Here is a 25,246-nt window from a genome sequence, read left to right as displayed (position 1 = left end):
ATCTTATGCACCGAAAGGGCATTTTGGTAATTTCACATAAGTCTAAAAGGTCAAAACTGGAAAACTTAGTTTGGAACTTTAGTTTACTGTTATAATATAGAACTTTACTGAATATATCAGTAGGTATCAACTCTTATATATATAAACTAGTTTTGATACATACTATGACGTAAAAATGCCTAAAAAGGCGATTTGGAGCCAATTCCGGGCTTTGAAAGCAAAGCTGATATTTTTATAATTCCGGAAGGCTCAAAATAATATATTTGACATAATAATTCAGTAGAAAAAGGTTTGAGGTCAAAAGGATTTATAAAACTCATTTTATAGCCTAAAAGGGTAAAACCGGCAATAACCGAAATAAGCTTAAAACTCTAAGTTATGCTCAACCTATAAATAAATAAAAATCTCTAAAAATCCCAAAATATTATTATATATCAGTGGGTATAAAGTTTGATATTAAAATTTGGGTTTAGATAGGCTACATTCTAATTATGCTATTTAATTAATAAGAAAGCTTCTAATTACGCTAATGAGCATAACTCTTAACCTATACCTCAAACTGATGTCAAATTTTAGGTACAAGTTTATAATTCAGTAACTCAGATGTCTACCCTTTTATATTTTCAAAAATTACACTTTATGAATATTTGGGCATAATGGTCATCATATGGGCATTTAACGGAACTTGCATAATAATTAGACAACTAGTGAACCAAGCCGTATAATCACAGAGGGTTATACTAACATGTAGCTAGGTCCAAAAGAAGCTCTAAGGCAATCCTAAACTTGACTAAAACGGGTCAGAACTGAAAGTCAAAGCGAAAGTCAAACTATGCGACTTTCGGTTCCAAACCTGGTCTAAACAGAAAATTGTCGAGTTGAACATGTTGGGACATGTTCTTACATTAGTTACCAAGTTATATTAGTGATCAAACAGGTTGCATGCATCCTACATTGCTAATTATGTGTTAATTTGGATTTAAGCATTCTGTTGACTTTTTAAAGTAAGCTTTGACTCGACAATTATCATGGTTAGAGTGGGAACCTGGAAATACCCTTTTTAAGGGTTTGTTACCCACATAATTACCTACTTATAGGTATTTTTAATTTGAGATTTGACTGAGTATTTATTGACTAATCTCGAAGTCAAACCTTAATTACGATGGTTTGACTTTTAGCTAATTAACTAAGCTAAACTTAATTATGAATGATTAGGATCACTTACAAAGGTCCTAAATACGATTAGGGACTTAAGAGGAACTTGTTTGCTGTCCAGAGAAGCTCCAAGAATGCTCTAAGTGAGTTGCAAAAAGAATGATCAAATGTTACAACCTTCACTCCTTTATATAGTGACCAAGGGAGCTCAAGATCAAGACATGGAAGTCTAGGATGGTTACAAGATCATCCCAGGTGTCCCTAATAAGCTAAATACTGCCTAGCAAGTCCCTGATTTCGAAAACCATATAACTAAGGCGATGCAACAGGCTGAACAGGCAGCTGTCCATTTTCTGCTGCCAGCGACAGGGTTACAGACCGTAAGCTTAAGTCCGTAACCGACCCTTGTTGCGGTCCATATGCTTGAACAGTTGCGGTCCGTAACCGACCTTGTTGAAATCGCCCAGGTATGCATCTTACGCACCGTAAGCTTAAAGCCATACGGTCCGTAACCGATGGCCAGAAAACAAAAATCTTGCAAACTTCCACAATTTGACCATGCAATTGAGTGGTGACTAATTCCCATGTATGTTCTGCAGCAGGGGACCATATGGGTAGGCCTTTGCATGCCTTGCATGCCTTTACACTCCTTTGGCAATTAGTGGCAAGTTAAAGTGACGGATATAACAAGAATTCAACTTTCAAATGTTTACAACATTATTCTAAAACTCAGATTTTCCATGTAAGAGGGAATTTTATTTATTTAAAACAACCGGCTAATAACATATGTTTATCGAAATGATTCAAGGATCTTGGGATTTACAACTTGGGCCGCTTAGAGGTATTTTAATAACATGTCGCCCTTGGGTCGTTCAGAGGTATCGTTAATAACATGATGCCCTTTTTAAATCCTACCATACATCTTTATTTGATCCGGGTTCCTGACACGTTTGTCTCACATGACACGTGTCTTTATTTTATTGGACAAGAATTTCCGAGGTGTTACACAAATATTATTTAACAAGGTCCATATGGTGATTAACAACACACAATCAAGAATCATCATAAAAGTTAACAACATCATCATAACAACATTCTACAATCAACATTTCATCTCCAAGTAATCTTTTATGTAAAGCTTCATGTTCATATTTTTAGTTCTTGTTTCTTTAGTGTTTTTTATCATAACCATCATACTACAACTTCTAACTATGAAACAAGATGAACAAGAGTTTGACAAGAACTTACTACTAGCACAAAGGCTAGGGATGATTCTAGTGAAGAAGATGATGAAGAATGATGGTGAATAAGCAAGAAACAAGGTCCTTTGAAGCTCCACAAGTTGCAACTTCCTTGAATCACCTTACAAGCTTGAATGGAACTTGAAAATGGATAAAATTGGTGGATTGGTGATGGTGATGGGGGCGGTTAAGGTGAGCCGAGAAGGAGGGGGTGGGGTGTGAAGGTGTGGTGTGAATTATGAGAGGTAATGTTGTGATCTTCAAGACCATGCTTATATAGATACTTCATATATTTTGGCAAGTTCTTCAAGCAACAATCTAATAAACAATTGAGATATAATCTAGCATAAGATTGAGGCATGGTGTAAATTTTTGGGGTGGGTCCATAAGGGACCGAATTCGGTTAGGGGGGGGGGAGGTTGGTTGCAAGTTTTGTAACTAAGTTGTAATGGTAAGTTAGATTCCAAGTAATATGCTTATATACGTTATTTATTTGGTATTTAGTGGGTGTTAGGGTGTTCAGGGATCAAGACTAGCCAGGAAATAAATAAACAGTGTGTTTGGCAAAAATTTAGTGTCCCGGATAATGTCTGGTTATCCTGTTAGATACTGTTACGTTAAAGCGTTTAATTATTCCTTAAGGTGTCTTTTATATACCCTTTTGTAACCCTTTCAATTCCCGTCACTTAGGGAAATATTCTGGATGATAAAAGTAAATTCTGCATGATATTTATATGTTTAAAAGCTGGTTATAGCTGTATTTAATAAAATTTTGCACTTAAAGTGCGTTTCGGGTGCTTTTTAGTGCGCATTTTAGTCTCCGAAAAGCCTTTATGTGAACCCTTGTATGTACTTCTTGGGTTTTAATGTATTCTTGTCATTGGACCTACACCTAGGCTCAAATTTTATTGTCTGGCCGCTTTCTGCAGAGTTGTTGGCATATTGTGTCTTACCGGTGAGTTTACTAGTATTTCTGACGCAACGCTCTCGTTAATGCATAAAGCAATATTTTGCAGTATAAAACGTGCATGAATTCACTTGTATAGTATGTAATCAGACAACGTTGACATTTAAGCACATAATTGCAGTCATTAAATAATAATTAAAGTGTACGGAAATTACCGGTTTGGTGCCAGTTGTCACATGAATATAGTTGAAGAATTGCGTGAGCTATAAAATATGAACGTAGAATTTTGATTTAGTTTTGTTTAAACTTGAAATTTAGGACTAATTATGCAAGGATTATGAAAAGAAATTTTGAATCATAATCTTCAAAGATTATTGAAAAGAAAGTTTTTGGGCTAGTTATGCTAATAGTATTGAATTTTAGGGCTAACTGCGCACGACAGGTTGAACCATGCAGTCCCACACGAAGTGTAAAACACAATGTGTAAGACGCATTTGCACTACACATAATTCGTAAAACACAATGCTCAGACATAATACGCTACACATAATTCGTAAAACACAATGACTAAAAGACAATTACTTAAAGGTGTATAATACAAAGTTTTTAACCATGTGCATAAAACGTGAACACACACAAATATGCAGCATTGCGTGAAAGCTTAGGGGTTAGACTTTGTAGGTGGCTAAAGAGCATGGTGCAAGTAAACAAAGATATATAGAAAACATTATCATTCCTGAGTGACACAGTATACGAATCTGAGAAAAACAATTTAGTTAAAGAAATTATAAGGAAAGGAAAAAAGAAGAAAAAAAGCAAAAAGAAAAATAGTTGAAAGGAATAGGGATCAAGCCCATGACTGATATGTTATCGAAAATCGTATTTACCAGCACCACCATGTAGCTTTTGGTGTGAATTATTATAATTAAATTTACTTAACAACTCACAATGTCGGTGGGGAAACCTACCGACATTTGTGCTTAAGATATATTAGATTTTTAAGAGTTCAGCCTTATCGAGTTTCGTTCTAGCCCCGTCACTAAAATTAGCAGTTTATTACATTAAGTTAATGGGTTTTTATAGTTTAAAAACTAACACATGGAGTAGACTTGTACGTACAAGTTAGACAAAGCGTGAAACGGACGGAAGGCAGGATCTGGTCAACGCCGTTTGACCACATTTTTGCCTTTTAGTCTTCACATTTTTTATTTGTTTGTGATATTAAATGTTCCATTTACAAAGCAAATAAGGACAAAACATGGAATGGCATATCGTATTTAAATTGTCGTGTATATAAGACAAAAAAGGAGAAAATGTCGGTGGCAAAAGCCACCGACTTTGTCCTTTAAGACTTATAGATAATTTGTTGAATTTTTATAACTATGCAAGAATTCTAGGGCCAATGGATTGTTTTTTAAAAGATATAATTAAAAATTTGTATTTTTTATATTGAATGACGTTGTATTTTATTGAGTGTTATACATTTTTATCATGATATTGTATTTTATTGTATTTTTATCATGATATTGTATTCTATTCATATGGTAACATCCTATATTCATGAATCATCCCTTAAGTTTCCAAAAGATAAAATGGGAAAACAAAACAACGAAGAAAAGTTAACCGCGGTGTGCTATACTCGGTAGCTTAATGTGAAAACTCATCCTATGAGCATTATGCGCCATCCTCAGGCCATAGAAGGACCAACCATTTTGTTTCACTTATCATCGTGGTTCACTGATTTCACCTGGACATGGATTCATCATGGTAATGACCCCAACTTTGGAATCATGGGGCACCAGCGTTTACTTATAGCACGCACCTTTAATTAATCGTCAAGACATTCCTAAACGATACATAAGAATGATTAGGAACCCACGCGTTTAAGACTTTTCTGAGAAGATATGATGTTCGAACACTTGGTCCATCACCTTCTCCAACCACCAAACACATGTACGTCCTCGGGCATCACTACTCTGATACCACCCTTATAAAATTGCATCTAGAACGCTCGACAAACACTTGATCCCCACATGCAATCCCCTGATCGGTTCCATCAAAAACACTTTGACCTCGAAACTCCCTTCGACCACCACATTCGAACATGATTCCTCTCATTGTTTGGTCCATTACCCTTTCCTACAGATCCAATCCCAACCCTTCTGGAAGTTATGCAGGGCATGCCACTCTACACAACTTATGTTATGTTATGTCATGTAACATTACACGAAACAAAGATCTCTTCCAACTAGTTTGACTTGATGTTAAGGGCTCCTACAGTTGATATTCTTCAACTATCATTGTTCAATCACCCTTTAAGAACTTTTTGGGTTAATGACTTTGTCACACAAAACTGCCTAAAGGCTCGAAACTGTCTTTAGTTCAACTTGCCACGGATCCCCAAGGGCCAATCATTATGTATTGGTGTATCGCTTATAAAATTGCATCTAGAATGCTCGACAAACACTTGATCCCCACATGCAATCCCCTGATCAGTTCCATCAAAAACACTTTAAACTCGAAACTCTCTTTGACCACCCCATTCGAACATGATTCCTCTCGTTGTTTGGTCCATTATCCTTTCCTACAGATCCTATCCCAACCCTGATCTGGAACTTATGCAGGGCATGCCACTCTACACAACTTATGTTATGTTATGTCATGTCATGTAACATTACACGAAACAAAGATCTCTTCCAACTAGTTTGACTTGATGTTTCAACTATCATTCTTCAATCACCCTTTAATAACTTATTGGGTTAATGACTTAGTCACACAAAACTGCCTAAAGGCTCGAAACCGTCTTTTGTTCAACTTGCCACGGATCCCCATGGGCCAATCATTATGTATTGGTGTATCGCTTATGATCATGGATCACTAGTTTTGCCCAAGCATGAAACCAGTAGAGGACTAAACGCAAATCCATACCAGTAGGGGTATCAAGAAGTGCAAGCGCTTCTGACATAGATCATTGATTATTCGTTGAGTCACTTCTAAATGTTATGTAAGTTGACTAGGAAACTTTTTTATATAAAAACTGACGATTTTTTGTACAACCTATATTGCATGAACAAAAGAAGAAAAGTTAAATTGTTTATATATTAATTTATTTTATCAATGGTTGGTATTTTTAGGATTTTTTTTACCTCTTGCATTCACATATGTACATTCAGTACACTAAAAAACCATTAAACTAATTTGCGCATATGATTTATTTGATTTTAACGTTTACCTACACGTGGATAGATCAAATAAACAAACGAAATTTGTTCATATTTATATCTGAACTAGTTTAAGAACCCGTGTATTACACGGGTAGTCTCAAATTAATTATATTATTAAACAGTGTTCACATAAACTTTTAAATGAAAAAAAAACCTTCCATTACTTAGGTAAATATTAATTATAATGAACTAAAAAAGAAAATACGAAAAAAAAATCACAAGTCCTTAAAAGATTTTCTTTATAGGCCACGTTTGTCTTATCCATGTGTCTTGGATCTTCTTGCTCTATATCATGATTACTCGGACTCGTTTTATTTATAAGTGCATAGAGGACATTAATTGCGGTGGTCAAAACAGGACAACTCACTTCAACGTGGAAATTGAATCCCACCATCTGCAAATGACTAAAGGTGCCTGTTTTTATTAACTAATGAATTTGTTAAGCAGCCAAAAAGCATAACTTTATTGCATCTTCACTCAAACCTTGAGTCTAATAACTCCAATGAAAATTTTGAACTCCAACAAAACCACTTAGCACTCAGTTCCCATTATTGCGCGACAAATATCACACATATTTTGTTTTTTATGGATTGTTAGTTTGTCGAATGAATATTTGAATTATTTATTTTATGAATAAGGATTATTATTATTGGTTTTTATAATTGTCATTTTTTAACACATATAAAATTGTTTTTTTCAAATAAATATGTAGTCAAAATAATCAAATTTGTTTAGCAAAAATGATAAAAACTTGTAGCCAAAAGTCCAAAACCAAAGGAACAAAAATCTAGCCCAAAGTTAATGAAACTATTTAGCCCAAAATAACTCGTTTAACCCAAATAACCGAAAATTGCATGCCCAAACCCATGTAAGAACGGTCCTACCACCCTGCACAGAACTAAAACTAACTGATCACATTAGGTCTGATCTCCGGTCCATTTTTTTTCCTTTTTTGTGTTTTCGGTTCGGTCCGGTTACTAACTCATGCCAAGTCTTACTTGAGATACGTATAATCCAATTTTTTTGAGTTAAAGCACCAACAACATATTTTGGATTAAACTTTCATCATGACACGAGTCACCAGAACTAATAATAAGAAATTTAATCTCAAAGATGGTGTTTGATAAAAAAACATGGGAAGCAAATTCTATAGTCATCACAAAATTTTAGATATCAACAGGCCCAACATATTACACATTACACATCCCATTGTCAAACCATAAACCCAAATACACCTTGAGCATCATTCTAACCTATCCCAAAATTTAATGATTAATAATTCAGTGATTAGTAAATAAACACATCAATGTTATATGCAAAAAACAATTTAAAACTTAAGAATAAATAAAGCATATGTATCTAATTTCAACGGCAAAACGAACCTGTAGTTGAGAAGCAAATTCCTGAATCAGAAACGAAAGCAAAACATATTTTTTTGGAAGCACAGTGAGATTGCGATAAGCAGGACCTAATCAAAACCAAAACCCAAATTAGAACTGAAATATTAAATATAGGAACAAAAAATGTGTATAAACCTTGATTGAAACCACACTGTGAATACCTTAGATTTCACAACTCTCTTGGCTTGTTCAGACCTCCATCAGATTTTTATATACATTTTCATTTAATATTAAGAGCATAGAACTTGATACAAACTCACTGTGGCACCACAACCAACTTTTTGTTCTCCACCAATCTCAACATCTTCATAGAACGATTCAGACATATGTAAAACCTCTTAAATCAATTCCTAAGGACCTAAATAACCTGAAACTGAAAGAACGACGTAAGAGAATAAGTGAAAGATCGGGTTTAGAGGCAACTAAATCCGTTGTTTTGATTCACTAATAATTACCCGTGTGGTTTTGACTCACTAATAAGAAGTTTTTTCCAGTAGACTTCACCCCACTTTTTTTACTCACTAATAATTACCCGTTTTGACACACCAAACAACTAAAAATATTTTAAGCATACTCTAGGGAAAATTCATAACAAAGACTTTATGAGTCGTTAATGTATTCAAATACTTGTAGTTTGACTCTTGCTAGCCCACTGGTCGACATTCCAAAACGAATGAAGAAACGACGCCTACACATAACACACATGATGAAAATCTCGAAGCAAAAGCATCAAATTACACATGCAGGTTAGTTCGCTTAAGTTTTAGTATATAAACACTACTAATTCATTTTACTAAAAAACATATTATTATAAATTCATATAATAAGAATTGACCCATTGGTAAGTAAATGGGGTGTTTAGATATGTGTACTTAAACAGACTAACGCAACCTAAAATAATAGAATCACCTATTTTCTCAAATCTTATCCTTATTATCGGTAAAAGTGTAACTATTAACAATTTTATTCCAAACACCCTAAATCAAAGTATAACACCCATTTGTCACCTACTGGGTTATATCGTCTTGTTTAAGTTGTAATGAACTACAGAGCAAAACGTGAAAATATGCATGTAAATAAACACCCAAAGAATATACATGTCATATAGTCAAAGTGCAAAAAACTAAGCTGGAGAAAAACCTGAGACAAAAGTGCTTCAAGTTTCCCACTGTTCATCAAAGATGGGAAAAAGTCACCATGTCCTGGTGGGTTCCTTTAAATCAAACAAATCCACATATTAACATTTGAATAACTAACTCATACAAAATGTTGTCCATTCAAATCATGTGCCAAATGGGAGGCTTCATGAACACAACCATAGAGACAAACAGTTATTGCATTGAAGTAACAAAAAGAAAAATGTTGGATTTTGAATTACCATCCATCCTTGCCAGTTTTCCCTTTATATGTAAATAGCAAATGTATGTAATAGTCACCTTTTATGTATCTTCATGTGTGTCGAATGAGTTCATTACATGTCTCTAGGTTCAATCAGTCTGCATGAACAACCAAACCAAGAATTATTCTCTTTTTCTAAATTTAACGCTCGTGAGGCTATTAATAATCTAATTCTAAAACATCCCTTGTCCAGTTTCTTTGTTTTTTGAGATCTGGCTATCCATATGTTTTACATTTGAATATGCAAAGTAGAACAAAGATTGATTATTGACCGGTTTCAATTAGAAAAAAATAAACATACATTTGTCATAACTCGACATTACAGGACTGTGATAATACCCTAAAAACAATCATAAATCTGATCACCTTTTTGAGATTATTTCAATGAAAAACTTATTCGCATCACCAAGTACCTTCAATCACATAAGTTATGAATAAATACACGTGTTGAAAATTTACACTAAATTTTACATAATATTCAGTAGCGTAGATTTCATAATCATATATAACACATCAGTTATTTACAAAACACAAAAGAAATGGATAAAAGATAAGTAAGCATTTTGCCTCATAACCCATTTTGACCCGTTACTAAACCCATCCAACACACTTAGTTTGCCACCTCTAACGGTTGCTTAAACTATTATATGTATTTGACACTATTAAATGCAAAGTATATTTTGTTAAACTATTAAATGTATTTGACATTAACAATCCATTTGAATCAATGTATCTGTTTTAGTTTCATAATTCATCTAACACACGTCCACTCAAATACTCAATCTATACAATAACATAAAAGAAAACAACATAAAGCATATAGCTAATTAATACCTTTAATAACTTCTCTCGGTTCCTTAAATTTGAGACCAATACTTTTTCAGAATTTGTTTCGACCTTCCCCCCCTCTTTTTCTAGCTTCTCTTCAAGCTAATACAAAAAATCCAGAGCATTTTCTTCAGAGATCCGACTTGAAAAACTAAAAATGTTTTTTGCATTGAATGAAGGCTGGATTAATACCCGGATCAATATCATAACCATGTCAAGTTTTGAAACTGAATTGTATAAACATGAACTTAATTTCAAAAACTATGTCAAAAAATTCACAGAACCATGTCACTTTCGAAACTAAATTCGCAACCCTTTTGACATCCAAACTCAAATTTTACCCACTATCCTAAATCGAAAATACTAATAATTTTTACAGAAAAAAAACATGTAGAATCGGAAGGTAAAAAATAAACCACATCAATTATTCGAATCAATTGCGATAAGAACACACATATCTTCATAAAAAATAACTTTATCAAAACCAATTCTTAAGAAACCCACATCATGAACTCAAGAAACACTTACATCAACAACATCTTCCTCGCTACCATCATCAAAAGCTTCATCGTTGCTGAAAACCAATGGTTTGAATTAGGATAAAATAGAAAAAAAATCACAATCAGCCTTCAAACAGAAACGATTGAATAAATAAGTTTAAGAATTTGGGTTTGTTAACATGGCTTAAAACTTAAAGACAACACAAAGGAAGATGATGCCAACATCATTATTACAAATACCTTATGACCAATTAACAAAGGGCTCAGAATAGGTATTGTGGTTCTCATAGTTGCATAACAGGTTGCAAGAAGAAAACAGCGCACTCGCCATCCATGCTATGCAACATCGAACCAAGTTTTTTTTACCAAAGTCATCACAGCCGGAAATCAAACTCGGGACGCAACGACCGAATATAGCTTTCAAATCAATCACAAATGCACTGCAAATGAAGAATTGGTAAAATAATTATGCCAAATAAATATTTAAACTGAAAAATATTAACATAATAATTAGCGTCGGATCCCTAAATACAAATAAAAATGACTTCTAATGGCTGCGTAATACCTTAACGGTAGCAAACAGTGCAGTAGCCTTCCTTGCTATCCAACCTCGAACACAGTTTTTTTTACAAAAGTCATCACATCCGGAAACCGAACTCGGGACGGAACGAACAAATATAAGTTACAGTTCCATATACCGACAATGCCTGTAGGTAGGGTGTCGTTGCCAACATCATTATTAAAAATACCTTATGACCAATTAACAATAGGCTCAGAATAGGTATTGTGGTTCTCATAGCTGCATAACAGGTTGCAAGAAGAAAAAAACGCACTCGCCATCCATGCTGTGCAACATCGAACCAAGTTTTTTTTTTTACCAAAGTCATCACAGCCGGAAAATCAAACTCGGGAAGCAACGACTGAATATAGCTTTCAAATCAATCACAAATGCACTGCAAATGAAGAATTGGTAAAATAATTATGCCAAATAAATATTTAAACTGAAAAATATTAACATAATAATTAGCGTCGGATCCCATGTACAAATAAAAATGACTTCTAATGGCTGTGTAATACCTTAATGGTAGCAAACAGGGCAGTAGCCTTCCTTGCTATCCAACCTCGAACACAGTTTTTTTTACAAAAGTCATCACATCCGGAAACCAAAATCGGGACGGAACGAACAAATATAAGTTACAGTTACATATACCGACAATGCCTGGAGGTAGGGTGTCGTTGCCAACATCATTTAAAAATACCTTATGACCAATTAACACAAGGCTCAGAATAGGTACTGTGGTTCTCATGGCTGCATAACAGGTTGTAAGAAGAAAACAGCGCACTCGCCATCCATGCTATGCAACATCAAACCAAGTTTTTTTTTACCAAAGTCATCACAGCCGGAAAATCAAACTCGGGACGCCAACATCATTATTAAAAATACCTTATGACCAATTAACACAGGGCTCAGAATAGGTATTGTGGTTCTCATGGCTGCATAACAGGTTGCAAGAAGAAAACAGCGCAGTCGCCATCCATGCTATGCAACATCGAACCAAGTTTTCTTTTTTTAACCAAAGTCATCACAGCCGGAAATCAAACTCGGGACGCCAACATCATTATTAAAAGTACCTTATGACCAATTAACACAGGGCTCAGAATAGGTATTGTGGTTCTCATGGCTGCATAACAGGTTGCAAGAAGAAAACAGCGCACTCGTCATCCATGCTATGCAACATCGAACCAAGTTGAGATGATACAGGTTCAGGTAACAAAAGGAAACCCTCTGTTGTAGAAGCAACCAGTGAGAGAGTTTTGATGGAATTTTTAAGAGGGGTCGGTGACATTGTCGAGGAGTATAAGAAGATGCTATCACTAAGAATTTCCTGACACTCCTCGACAACATCACCGACATATCCATGTTTCAAGCAAAAGTCTCTAACTGGTTGCTAATTCAACAGAGCGTTTCTTCTTATTACCTTGAACATGTATCATCTAAACCGTATAAATTGTGCACATATGGAAATCTTTTTTACCTCAATTGCCCTATCTGCAAAATTAATTAAAAAAGGATTATATAAAAAAAAGGAAAACAAATATGACTTCAGAGGTATGTTAATTGATGGGATGATATTCAAGTTTTAACCTTTAGTGGAACCTGTTCAAGATCAAGAAAATGCAATTACAGTTCTTTGGTATTCGTTAATTTAATAAGTTATGCAAGCTCTTTGACACATATCAGATATATCATATCTTCAATAATGATGACCCATAAATTCTCGAAGATAGAAAATTCATGAACCCTAAGAGCACATGAAATAGTTATCCACAAATATACAAAACAGATAGGAGAGTTCTAGTTGTGTATAAGTTGTAACTTGTAATCATACCTGTTGGCTAAAGTTGAGGATTGCACATACTCGGTCTCCAAGTTCGGGCATCTTTCCACCATAACCAGTCTCATCACTATGCATAATGCCATATCTGTCCAACATCATACATCAAAATTCATGTCTATGTACCCCGACTTCAATGAGTGTTACGATGATGCATATTTAGCCGATATACTCTTGTAAAATCACTTGTGAAATTACAATATTTATTTAAGAATTTACAAAATAGGCATACAAACACATTCTATCTAAACACATAAAACACATTTACTTTTATCACAATTATCTTTAGACATATAAAGCACATATTCAACGATCGGTTCAGTTCTCGGGTTAATAGATAAGCAACAACCAATCTTTGTTTACATAAATCTACCACATCTTTCTTTATGTGTATTTGCGTACCAAAGAGTTAGGCTTAACTATTATATACACAAATCTACCAATAAAACAAAGCCTTTGCCAATAAAACATGAAACAGTGAGCAGATGGCAAGGAAGCCGTCCATTCAAAATCATGCACACAAAACCTGTGCCAATAAAACAACCTAATTACTTATCTCAGTAACATAACGTAGTTCAAACAACAAATTTCATACTTATCTCAGCCAAAAACCTTGTCATTTTAGTTTCAATCAAATGAACTCTGGTTTACTTGATTAATAACATTAATAGAGCCAATCTCAAATTCTAAACCACGATTTGGTGTGTAACCCTAAACTTGGTAGTATCAAAATTAACCCTAATTTGTAACAAATTTTACATTAAAGGAAGGGGCATATGGTGACTTCTGGCATGATTTACCTGCTCGATCTCTCTTTAAGTTTGCCCTAACTCTCGGCTCTGCTCATCAAAGCAACATAGTTACAAACCAAATCACGTTACAAAGAATAGAAGATTTCAACTCAGAATACAGATAATCGAAAACAAACCTGTTTCTTCATTACAATCAGATGCACATCTTCATTCAGTATCAACAGTTGTGATGAGCAGAGCCTCCATTTGAACTGAAAAAAAAAAGAACAGAAATAAGTCAATTGATCGAGCATAGGGCAAAGAAAATGTATAATCGAGTAAGAGAGGAAGAATTGAGGTATAGAAACCCTAGATCCCACCTGTATCTGAACTGCAGCAACGGTAGAAATGAAATTGTTGACCGTAAAAACCCTAGATCCCACCTATATCTGAAGATCTGAAGATCAAATATAAAGTATTGATGCAATTGATCTTCAAGAATGAAGGAAGCACGAAGTGGATTGAGATGAAGAGAAAATGTTGAAGATCAAATATGATATGAGGAAGCGCAGTAGTAGTAGAGATATATAGGAGGAGTACAGGAGAAGATTTGAGAAGATCAGAGGTTTTTTAATAGAGAGAACAAAGGGGATGGCACTGGAGAGAGGGGAAAACAAATTCCCGCCCATGTACCAATTATCTGCTCAAAGAGACATGCCACATCAATAAATGATTGTTTAAGAAAATGACATGTGGCATTAAGTGTATTTTTTTAGTATAATAGGTAGATTTCAGGAGAGATGAACAAAATTGCATTTCAACTATTTTCTTATATTTTAATAGTTTTAGGATTGGAAAACAAATGATCTATTTTGTTATGTATTATCTCATAAAAACAGGTGTGTGAGTGTGTGAATTTCAGGAGAGATTAACAAGATTGCATTTCAACTATTTTCTTCCGTATATATACATGTGTGTGAGTGTGTGTATATATACACATATATTCACTTGGGGGAAGGTTCAAATGAAAACCACTAGTTAACGCGAAAACTCGAAAACTAATTAAAAAAAGCCAAAAAAACATGCAAAAAAATTTTTTTTTAAAAATTTTTTTTTTTCAATCAAATTTTCGCAGGTTTTTTTATTAAAAAAAAAAAAAATTTCAAAAAAAAAAAAAAAAAAAATTTTTTTGTGTAGTGCACATGTGTAATACTGCACATGTGTCTGTGTACTACACATGTGTATTATTACACATGTGCACTACACAAATTTTTTTTTTTTTTTTTTTTTTTTGAAAAAAAGTTTTTTTTTATATATAAAAACTAGCGATTTTTATTAAAAAAATTGAAAAAAAAAAAAAAAAAATTTTGTGTGTTTTTTAGGCTTTTTTTAGTTAGTTTTCGAGTTTTCGCGTTAAAAGTGGTTTTCATTTGAACCATCCCCTATTCACTTGAATTTATTCAAGATTCATATCATGATAAAACATATTATTCTTAGAAAACAGCAATGAACAACAAAGGGTGGGCACAAGCTCATTGTCCGTTGACTCTAAATAATTCGAAAACCGGTCATCGTATTCTTAGTTATCTTATTCTCCTTAATAAATAAGATTTACCTGTATTTTTATTTGATCACTATCCATAGTGGAGTTTATAAACTTGTTAATAATCAAGTTTCATAGATGATGGTGGAACTGTGGAAGTGTAGAACCATGTATTTTTAATCATAAAAATTTACATATTGTTGTTCTCAAACAAAATCATATTTAAGAAAAAACTATAATTTCCCTTCAAAAATATAACTTTATGTTTTTTCTTTTATACCAACCAACGACAACGGAATTTTACGGAGAAGTATGTAGTGAACTTTATGTTCTCTTTTCTTCAAAATGCTATAGTGAACTTTATGTTCTCTTTTTCCTTCAAAATGCTAATGGACAAGGATTACTCTTCAATTAGTCACATTATTCTATTATCTTCAAAATGCTAAGGCTATAGGGTGTGGTCATAACCCTCATGACCACCATGACCTTTCACGTCAGTGCCATGTCATCTACCTTTAATCCACAATCCAAAATCACTACCCTAAGGGTGTGGTCATGACCCAAACCATTATCCCCTTATTTATTTTAATTTATCTTTATGTGAGGAAAAAAGAAATGGTTACTTGAAAAATGGAAAGAAGGACTATGGTTGCCATGGTTTAATTCATGCAAACAATGGTGGATTAAGGAAGAAGGTGGTATAGCCTTCGATTCATGTTTCTACGTGGCGAATCATGTCTCAACCATGACCCCAACACCCTTTAGCCTAATAGACAAGGATTACTCTTCAATTACTCACATTATTCTATTATTATATTAATTTAATATTAAAGCATTTAGATAAACAAACGATTTATTTAATTTTAACAATAATATAGATCTATCTACTATAATCAAAACCAAGTTTTGAACACGTGACATTCATTGAAAGTATTCTCAAATCTATACTTATCTTATATTAACTAAATAAATAATAAATAATAAATTAATATTAAATCTTATCATACTTTAATAAAATATTATCCTCAAATCTAAATTGTTAATTTAATATATTTTTAAAACAAATACCTCTCTTTCCTACTTATCTTATATTAAATATATAAATAATAAATTAATATTAAATGTTATCCTAATTTATTAAAAATATAACTTTTTTTTATTATTTGGTATACAAAATTATATTTATTCAACACGTGTAAAATGCGGGGTTTCAAAAAATATAACTTTTTTTTTATTATTTACTATCCAAAATTACATTTATATAACCTGTGTAATACACGAAGTTTTAAAGATACAACTTTTTATCATTTGCTATGTAAAATTATATTTATTCAACACGTGTAATACACGGGGTTTTTAAGGATATAATGTTTTTATTATTTGGTAGATTTTTCAACCCAACTATACACGGGTTTTTTAAAGATACGACGTTTTAGTATTTAATATACAAAATTACATTTATTCAATATGTGTAATACACATGGTTTTTAAAGATATAACTCTTTTTAGATCTATTCAACACGTGTAACATACGAGGTTTTTAAGGATGTAATTTTTTTATTATTTGATAGATTTATTTAACCCGATTATACACGGGTTTTTTTAACGATACAGCATTTTTAATATTTAGTATACAAAATTACATTTATCTAATCTATGTGATACACATGGTTTTTAAAGATATATTTTTTTTATTATTTGATATATAAAATTACATTTATTTAACCCGTACAATGTATGAGGTTCATAAAAATATAATTTTTTAATTATTCAATATATAAAATTACATTTATTCAACCTGTGTAATACATGGGTTCTTATATATAACAATTCCAGCCAATGAAGATCCTCCGCCACTCTTTCCATTTTCATCCCACTTTTCCTACCTTTCCTTATCAATTTATATAAATATACCATACTTTTGTTAGGTTACTTTTTCAAAATTCGACGATAAATATATATATATATATATATATATATATATATATATATATATATATATATATATATTCTTCCCTGTCATCTCGTATGATTGATTGTGCCGATAGCAACTTAACCACCATCACAATATATTCAAGATTATCATTTCACAGCCAATATACATCACAAGGCTTTTCTTTTGTCTCGGTCAGTATTATTCCTTGGTGACCATCATACGCTCGCTATATAAATGGATAAAATCTTGATCAAAGCTGGACCGCCACTAGTACTATATCAGGTGTCTTTTTCCTTTGTTGATTTTCCATCGAATTCCTTCATCTATTTTGAAAACAAATACTGAGCTTGTCATGTTATGTTGTGTTGTACATCATGAGAATGACCGGCCACCAGTAACCAGATTAAGAAATACGTACAATAATAATCACATAAAATCCCCTCAAATTATCTTTGTATTGAGCGTGCTATTGTTGAAAATATACGGTGTCACATGAAATGCTATATACATACATAAACACATCTCAGAAAAACTTTTTACATGGATCCGCCTTCATTGAAAGAGCTGACTTAGGCGCAATATTTTGTCGGGACCAAGTAACATAGTTGTCGAATCATGAATAATTATACAACTTTATATTGTATCATATAAACTATATATTTGAAGAATTAGAATTGGCCTCAGGACATGCACATTGGAATATTAGGATCATGTGTTTGTCCCCCACCCACCCCAATTGTATCAAACTTCTACTGTGTGGACAATTATCAACGATATAATGAATCACTGACTCCTTATTCACTGTTATTCTACGTGTAACAATAGTAATACAAGTGGGGTGGGGGTAGAAGGGACTGGGGTCACGGTTTTTCCAAGGGTTTCTTGGGTAGTGTATGTAGGTATATACAAGCTTTTTTTGTTATATAAACTTTTTTGTTTTGTTTTTTTTCTATTTTTTTCTTTTTTCTAAAAGGAAATTGTCGAATACCCAAATCCCGGATGACGTTCAAGAGGGTCTTCGCTGACGTTGGAATATCTCAGCCTTTGTTTGCTACAAAAAAGGAAACCGTTAGCCTCGTCACGGGGGACCCCGGAGGGGGGATCCGTGACCAAGCTTCGGCGTGAGAGTAAGTAAACTTGCCGGAGAGTATGAGAAGCTTATTCCGATGAATATGATCACCGGAATGTTCCTCTATGGTGTGGATCAGATGTGTGTGTGTGTGTATTTATTGTGTGAATATTATGAGAGTAAATGAGGGAATGAAGCATTAAGTGAGATACCTCGGACTTGCCCTTTTGATCGTCTCTTACCTTCCTTATATAACCAAGAGGCCTTATCTTGCATGTGGGATATTTCCGAGATGATCTAACGGTTTCTGAGCACCATAGGGGAACTCAGACACGTGTCTGAGCCCCAACGGGAAGATGATCGCCTTCATTTAATGTCACCGGCTGGGCAGTACTATGCCAGCCGGAGATGCCTTTCTTATCACCTCATTTAATGCATACTGTCTTCTTTGGAGTTCCTTTTCCCGTCGATTTTTGTAACACCGCGTAAAAACGTGTCCAATTATGTAAAGACACGGGTCCTAAACTCTAAATATGTGAAAGATTGAGTTTGAAGGACTAAAATTGACAAACAATGGAAATATGTATGCGAAGGGACTAAAAGTGTCAACATGCCAAACTTGAGCCTCTGAATGACCATACGTGAAGAATATATTCTTAAACAAGTGATTAATTGGATATAAGAAGCCGTTTGTGAAAATAATCGGAAGATTATAAAACTACAGGGGTTAAACGTGTCAACATGTTAATTCTTACCTCTGAGTGACCTTTTAACGAACCCGAGGCTTCGAAATATTCAAATATACTCTTAAGAATAAGTGGTATAAATTTCACGTGATTTCGAGATCGTTAAGCAAGTTTTCAAGACTTTGGGTGAAAAGTGTCAATTTGATGAAACTTGTATTCATAGTGATATTTAACGAAACCGAGCCTAACGAAGTTTGATTATACATCCTTGAGCCTCTACAAACTAACTACAAGGGCCTTTATTGCCAAAAATCAAGTTATATAAGGTTTATAATGGCCAGGGACTGATTCTGCCATGTTTGAAAGTATTTTAACATGAACAGCAGGTTCAGGCGGGCCGCGTAAGCCCCTTACCAATCCTACGCGGGCCGCGTAGAAGTGCCCAGCGCAGAAAAACTTGGACAGGTGTGAGTTTTCAGCTTCTAACCGACTTTAATCAATCCAAATCGATACAAGGGGCTGGTGGACGGATTTATTTTACTACTAGGACACCTGGGGTGATCCTAGGAGGTCCCATTACAGCTGCAATTGATCCATGAGTTTGGATTTTTGTATATAAGGAGCACTAGTTCATAGTTCTTATGCTCACATTTGCAACAACTTTCAAAGAACTCACTTCTGGAGCTTTCAAGCATTAGGAGAAGACTTTCAAGTGTAGAAAAGATAGCAAGGACCATTTGTAAGAGTTTTAATCCCTGCTTTGTCCTTTTAATTAGTTTAAAAACCGAAAAGTCAAACATATCGTAATTAAGCTTTGACTTTCGGTTTAATCACAAATGGTCCAGCCACTGACCGAAACGAAAGTGGTTATGGAACCATATTAAGGTAGGTGATTAACCCTTAAAAGGGCACCTCCTATTTTTTTCGTTTGACTAGTTAATTGTCGGGTCAAACTAGTTTGACAAAATGAATTAACCCTTAAAACTGGACAGAAAATTTAAAAATGAATTAAATTAATAAAAAAGGTTCTAAATTATATTTTAACATTCTAATGACTTGGTAATTAATATTAGAACATGTTTAATCAGGCCTAACCCGACAATTATCAGTCTAAGGTCAGTTTATAACCGAAAGTCGCAAAAGCTTGACTTTAGCTTTGACTTTCAGTTCTGACCCGTTTAAGCTTAATTCTCCCATGCTTTAAGCTTCCATTAGGATCACATTATTCAGTAGTATAACCCTCTAGAGTTATATTGCTTGGTCCTTAGTAGTTTGAATTATATGCACTTGTTTGTTAATATGCTTATAAATGCCGTAAATGCCCTTTTAACACATAAATGAGATTTTTAGAAATGTGAGAGGACAAAAACCTTTGCTACTGATATTTAAACTTGTCCCGAAAATTTGACATCAGTTCTTGGTCCCAAATAGAAGTTATGCTTGATATCGTAATTAGAAGCTTTTTATTAATTAATTTGCGATATCTTGCATAATGCACCTTAAAACTTGGATTTTGAACCAAAACTCATTACCTACTATTAAGATAATATTTTTAAGGAATTTTAAGATTTTTGGTCAGATTATAATCTGTCTAAAACATAGAGTTCTTGTGTAATTCGGTTAATGACAATAATACTCTTTTTAGGCATCAAATGAGATTAACAAATGATTTGAATGCCAAACTTTTTCCTACTGATTTCATACATTAAATAAATTATTTTGAGCATTTAAAACTAATTAAAATCTCAGATTTACATAAAATCTTGATTGTCGTCAATTAGCGAGTTTTACACTAATTAGGTGCATAGTATGGTTCAAAACCATATTTAACATCTAAGACTTGTTACCTACTGAATTTTTAAACAAATTTAAATATTATTACAGCGGGCATAAGTTATGAACTCAGGTTTCCAAAAATGTCCTTAAAAGCTTATGTGAAATGACCAAAATGCCCTTTCGGGGCATAGTTTGGTCATAAATGGTAAACCTCACATATATGTAATATCTTACTGATGTAATGAGATAATTAAATATTTTTACTGATTACAAAAGACCAGAACTTCAGTTTGTCATAAAATCTCTTTTATAAGTATTAAAATTACCAAAATGCCCTTACGGGACTTAAATTGGTTTAAATTACTTTTTGGGCATATATGTTATCATCCTACTGATGTATTAACATATTTTAAGCATAATAACATTTAAGACCTGTATATAATTCATTTGGTTACCCGTTACGCATTTATGCTTTCGGATCGGTTTATGTGACTAGTTTACGTAAAATAGCCGAAACGGGTTTAACCTTATCATTAAATCCTCAAATTCCAGAATATGATTAGTTTCCCCAAATTATACAAGTATCCAAGCTTGTCGGGTCTAAACCACATTCTATTCCGGTCTCCGCTTAATCTAGCGTTTAGAACCGTAGAGTTTCTTTCTAGCTAGCCGGTCTAAATCTTTGACTTAACTAAAGACCCGTTAGCATCCTAATAGGTTATTAAACCTTCTATACAGATTAAGTAGCATCCAGTAGAAGGTACCATCATAAAGCTTTAGGATTTATACTGCTGAGTTACCTTTCACATTTGCTCAGGTAAATACTTTTAACTTATTTTCCTTATACGGGCTTGGGATATGGTATTATAATAATACCAGTTGGTCGGGTATGAAATCATTTAATCGGATTGTGATTAATAAATTTACATAACCCGTTTTAATTTGTCTTGTTTGCTAACATAAACATTGGGGGTTAATTCGACCGTGTCCTGGATATCCTCGGCTCATTTCATTTGAAAATGGCCACGACCTATGTACGGGGTGTAGGCATACATCTGACAGATGCAAATGCTAAATAATATATAAACCCACATATTGGGGATAACTCCTTGGTGGGTTCTATAAGTGTTGAGTCGGTTAATCATGATCGGCTTCCAACCGGCCCCAATTGTATGACAAACATGTAAATCTGTATACAAGATTATCTTTAAATAATTGTCCCAAGTTATAAATGATTTGTGCCATGTGCACTTAAATCAATGTTCATAAATGTTTTCAAAAGAGTCAGTTAGTTGTATTTACCAGTGTAAACTAACGTATTTTCTAAAGACTGATTGACAGGTACCTCTCGTAATAGGCTGGAGCTATTAGGTGTCGTATAAGAGGATCTTGCGAATCCCTAAGATACCTAAAGTCTGTTATTTTGTTTCTTTGTATTTATTTATGATCCGCCTGTGGATCTTATTACAATCCAGTCTGTATATTCTTTCATTCGGACACTCAGACATTATGGTTTGTAATAGTTTATTTACCAAGCCTTCCGCTGTGCTATTATATTGTGTGTATTGACAATGATGATATCAACTACATCACAAATACTCCCCGCAGGGCCCACCGGTAATATGTGGAAATGTCGGGGTGTGACAGGTTGGTATCAGAGCCAACGTTGAGTGAATTAAACACTAACCTTTTTTGTGTTTAATCTCAATGACACAATAAGCACATTCCTTAGACTTCCGAGTCTAGGCCAATGACCTAGGATTTATTCTTAACTTTCCTTTGATGTTTATTTTTTATTTTTGTTTTACTTGTTTTGACAGGATTAATCATCAACCATGCCGCCAAGAGTGAGAGGCAAAGGAAAAGGTCCAATGCGAGGTGGACCGTCAGGACACGCAGGACCTTCCCATCGGCGTACCCCGTCTGCGTCGTTTTCGAGTTCAGATTCCCGTGACCATTGGGGTCATTCTTTCGAACCAGCGAGACACTCTGTCTCTTTGAGCTCATCATCTTCTTTTCATCCATCATTCGTGCCACCTGTTCCAGACGAGCCCCATCATTCGAAACACTCCCATGACTCTCGTCATTCGCATGACTCCCACCATTCCCATCAATCTTACCATTCTTTGCATTCTCATTCCTTTCATCATTCGGATTCTACCTACTCTCCAGCCCAGTTTAATCCCAATGACTACGTCAACGACTTTTTGGGTTACAACCCTTTGGGACCCGAGGATCACTTTCCTCAGGACATGGCGATGGACGACGACCCGGACCCTGAAATGCAAACCGGAACGCCGGGCCACCCTATTAGCATCTCGAGCGGTTCTCTATATCAAGGATCGCCGTACCAAGGGCCTGATTCATTTAAAGAATGGTGGTCAATGTATGAATGGGAATTCACCCCTTCATATCACAACTCCCCGGCTCAACCTCCTTTGAATGAGCCTTACCTTCAAGCTGTCACTCCCCCACCTCTTCCTGTTGAGGAGCCGCCTCAACAGCCACCACAGCCACCTCCCGAGCCGCTTAGGCGAAGGAGGAATTCACGAATATCCGTGCGAGGAGGACCTCGGTTGAGTTCTCCTCAAGGTTCAAGTTCTTACCCTCCTATCCCCGAGGACCCACAAATGGGTGGACCCTCGCACGAGGTGCCGGAAGACGAACCTCCGCCGGTTTCTTACGCACCACCGCCACCGCCAGTGGGTTTTGATAACCCAATACCAACATACCCAGGTTCATCTGGGTATAATCCATCTGGACACCCAACGGATTATGGAACCCATGATCCATATCTTACTGCTGCACAGTATAATGCACTTTATCCTTCTTCTTACCCTCCAGTTTACCCAACTGGATATCCGGTGCAGGGGTATCAATACCCACCATATCAGCAACCTCCCCCTCCTCAACAGGAGCAACCCCAAGAAATACTACAGAGGTTAGACAGGGTTGAGCGTGAAACAGATTTTACCAAAAAGAAGCATAACAGCTTTCTTAAGGGCCTTGCAAGCCTCATCAAAGGCAAAAAGAAATAGAAAGTTGTTTATTGTACTTTGTATTTTATTTTCAATAAAGTCCATGTGAGGACATTTTATTTTCAGTACCTAGTCCCTGCGAGGACTTATTTCTGTTTCTGTAGCCCCTGCGTGGGCAGTATGTTTTTTTAAGACCCGTTTAGGGCACCTTGTAATAGTTTAATCTTTAATGAAATTTCTTTGGATTTTAAATATGTACTTTATTATATCATCATGCTTTATCATTTAAAATTTTAATTGATCTGCCAAAGAAAATTCTTAGAGGTATAACCTAGCCAAAATATTAAAATGGCTATTATGGTACAACCTTTTTAAGACAATAAATCTCTGTTAACATCTGAAAACATGTTAACATTCCTGGCTGTGCGGTACGAGAAACCACACAAGCTTCCAAATGTACTTGGATTTTTCCAAGTCACTTATGTGTAGCCTATATGATCAATATGAATCATGGCTAATAAACATCAATATGATGTATACACCAAAACATCCATTAGAGATGTATGCTTATATGCAAAGGTGTAATAATGACAATGATAGTTTTATTTATAAACTTCTTGTCAAAAAGGCGATGAACTATGTTCGACCCTTAAAAGATCAATGATCTAAGAGATCATTGGTTATGTTTTGATCGTCCTTGTGACAAGGCCTTTTGTGCCATCTAAATGTCCTTCGAGACGAGCCTTATGCTAAATAAAAATGTCTTTCATGACATTGACAGTTGTGATCTATATCCCCTGTCTAATAAATATAAAGGATTATATCCTATTGATTGCTTATAATGGTTATGTTATAGCCTAGGCAAATCATGATTGAATTAATTTATTTAAAATGGTCTATATGGTTTAATAATACCTTGACCATCTAATCATCAATGCGATGATTCATTATATAATTTAAATATATTATTATTGTTTGATATAGTACACGAATCATGGCTGGCTCTGATGAAGCAAACAATCATCCCGTGGAAGAAAACAACAATACCAGGATTAATATCACTGGTGCTGAATTGCAAGCAATGATAACCACAACAGTTGCTCAGGCTGTGGATAATAAGTTCAAGGAACCGAGTGTTGTTCGGTCCAAAACTCATTCAAAGTCCCTATCTCATTCGCATACACTGGAGAAGAACGAGTCTCAACACTCGTCTAATAAGAGAAGTGAACCTCAGAAGCAGATTGTCCTCGAACTGACTCCCAGGTACACCAAGGGTTGTACCTATAAATACTTTGTCTCCTGTAAACCGAGGGATTTCACAGGAGAAAAGGGGGCAATCGATTGCATGAAATGGTTAGATGAAATGGAGACCGTGATAAACATCAGTGGATGTGCTAAGGAAGACATAGTGAAGTTTGTGTCTCAATCTTTTAAGGGCGATGCCCTCACTTGGTGGAAATCATTAGTGCACGCCACTG

At 34.6% G+C, this 25,246-nt stretch overlaps 1 protein-coding gene and 1 long non-coding RNA gene across 2 annotated transcripts; one reads left to right on the top strand and one right to left on the bottom strand.

Annotated features, from left to right (window-relative positions):
- Nucleotides 1-13,794: 13,794 nt before the first annotated feature.
- On the bottom strand, nucleotides 13,795-14,458 carry LOC110864023. Its single transcript, XR_002549554.2, has 3 exons — nucleotides 14,161-14,458; nucleotides 13,978-14,052; nucleotides 13,795-13,888 (listed from the first exon to the last, which is right to left on the bottom strand). It is a non-coding gene; the product is annotated as an uncharacterized LOC110864023 (long non-coding RNA).
- An 8,167-nt stretch (nucleotides 14,459-22,625) lies between these two features.
- On the top strand, nucleotides 22,626-23,828 carry LOC110944803 (leucine-rich repeat extensin-like protein 5). The gene has a single exon (XM_022186450.1). It carries the CDS (start codon nucleotides 22,626-22,628, stop codon nucleotides 23,826-23,828), a length of 1,203 nt encoding a protein of 400 aa, XP_022042142.1.
- Nucleotides 23,829-25,246: the final 1,418 nt, after the last annotated feature.

This window comes from Helianthus annuus, chromosome 6 (genome assembly GCF_002127325.2).
Source record: "Helianthus annuus cultivar XRQ/B chromosome 6, HanXRQr2.0-SUNRISE, whole genome shotgun sequence".
Lineage (NCBI taxonomy): Eukaryota > Viridiplantae > Streptophyta > Magnoliopsida > Asterales > Asteraceae > Helianthus > Helianthus annuus.
Note: the sequence above shows the minus strand (reverse complement) of the source record. Positions and strands in the feature narration are given on the sequence as shown.

Bases quoted from the DNA above. Each gene is read 5' to 3' on its own strand.
- LOC110944803 (XM_022186450.1), top strand. From the start codon at position 22,626: ATGCCGCCAAGAGTGAGAGGCAAAGGAAAAGGTCCAATGCGAGGTGGA.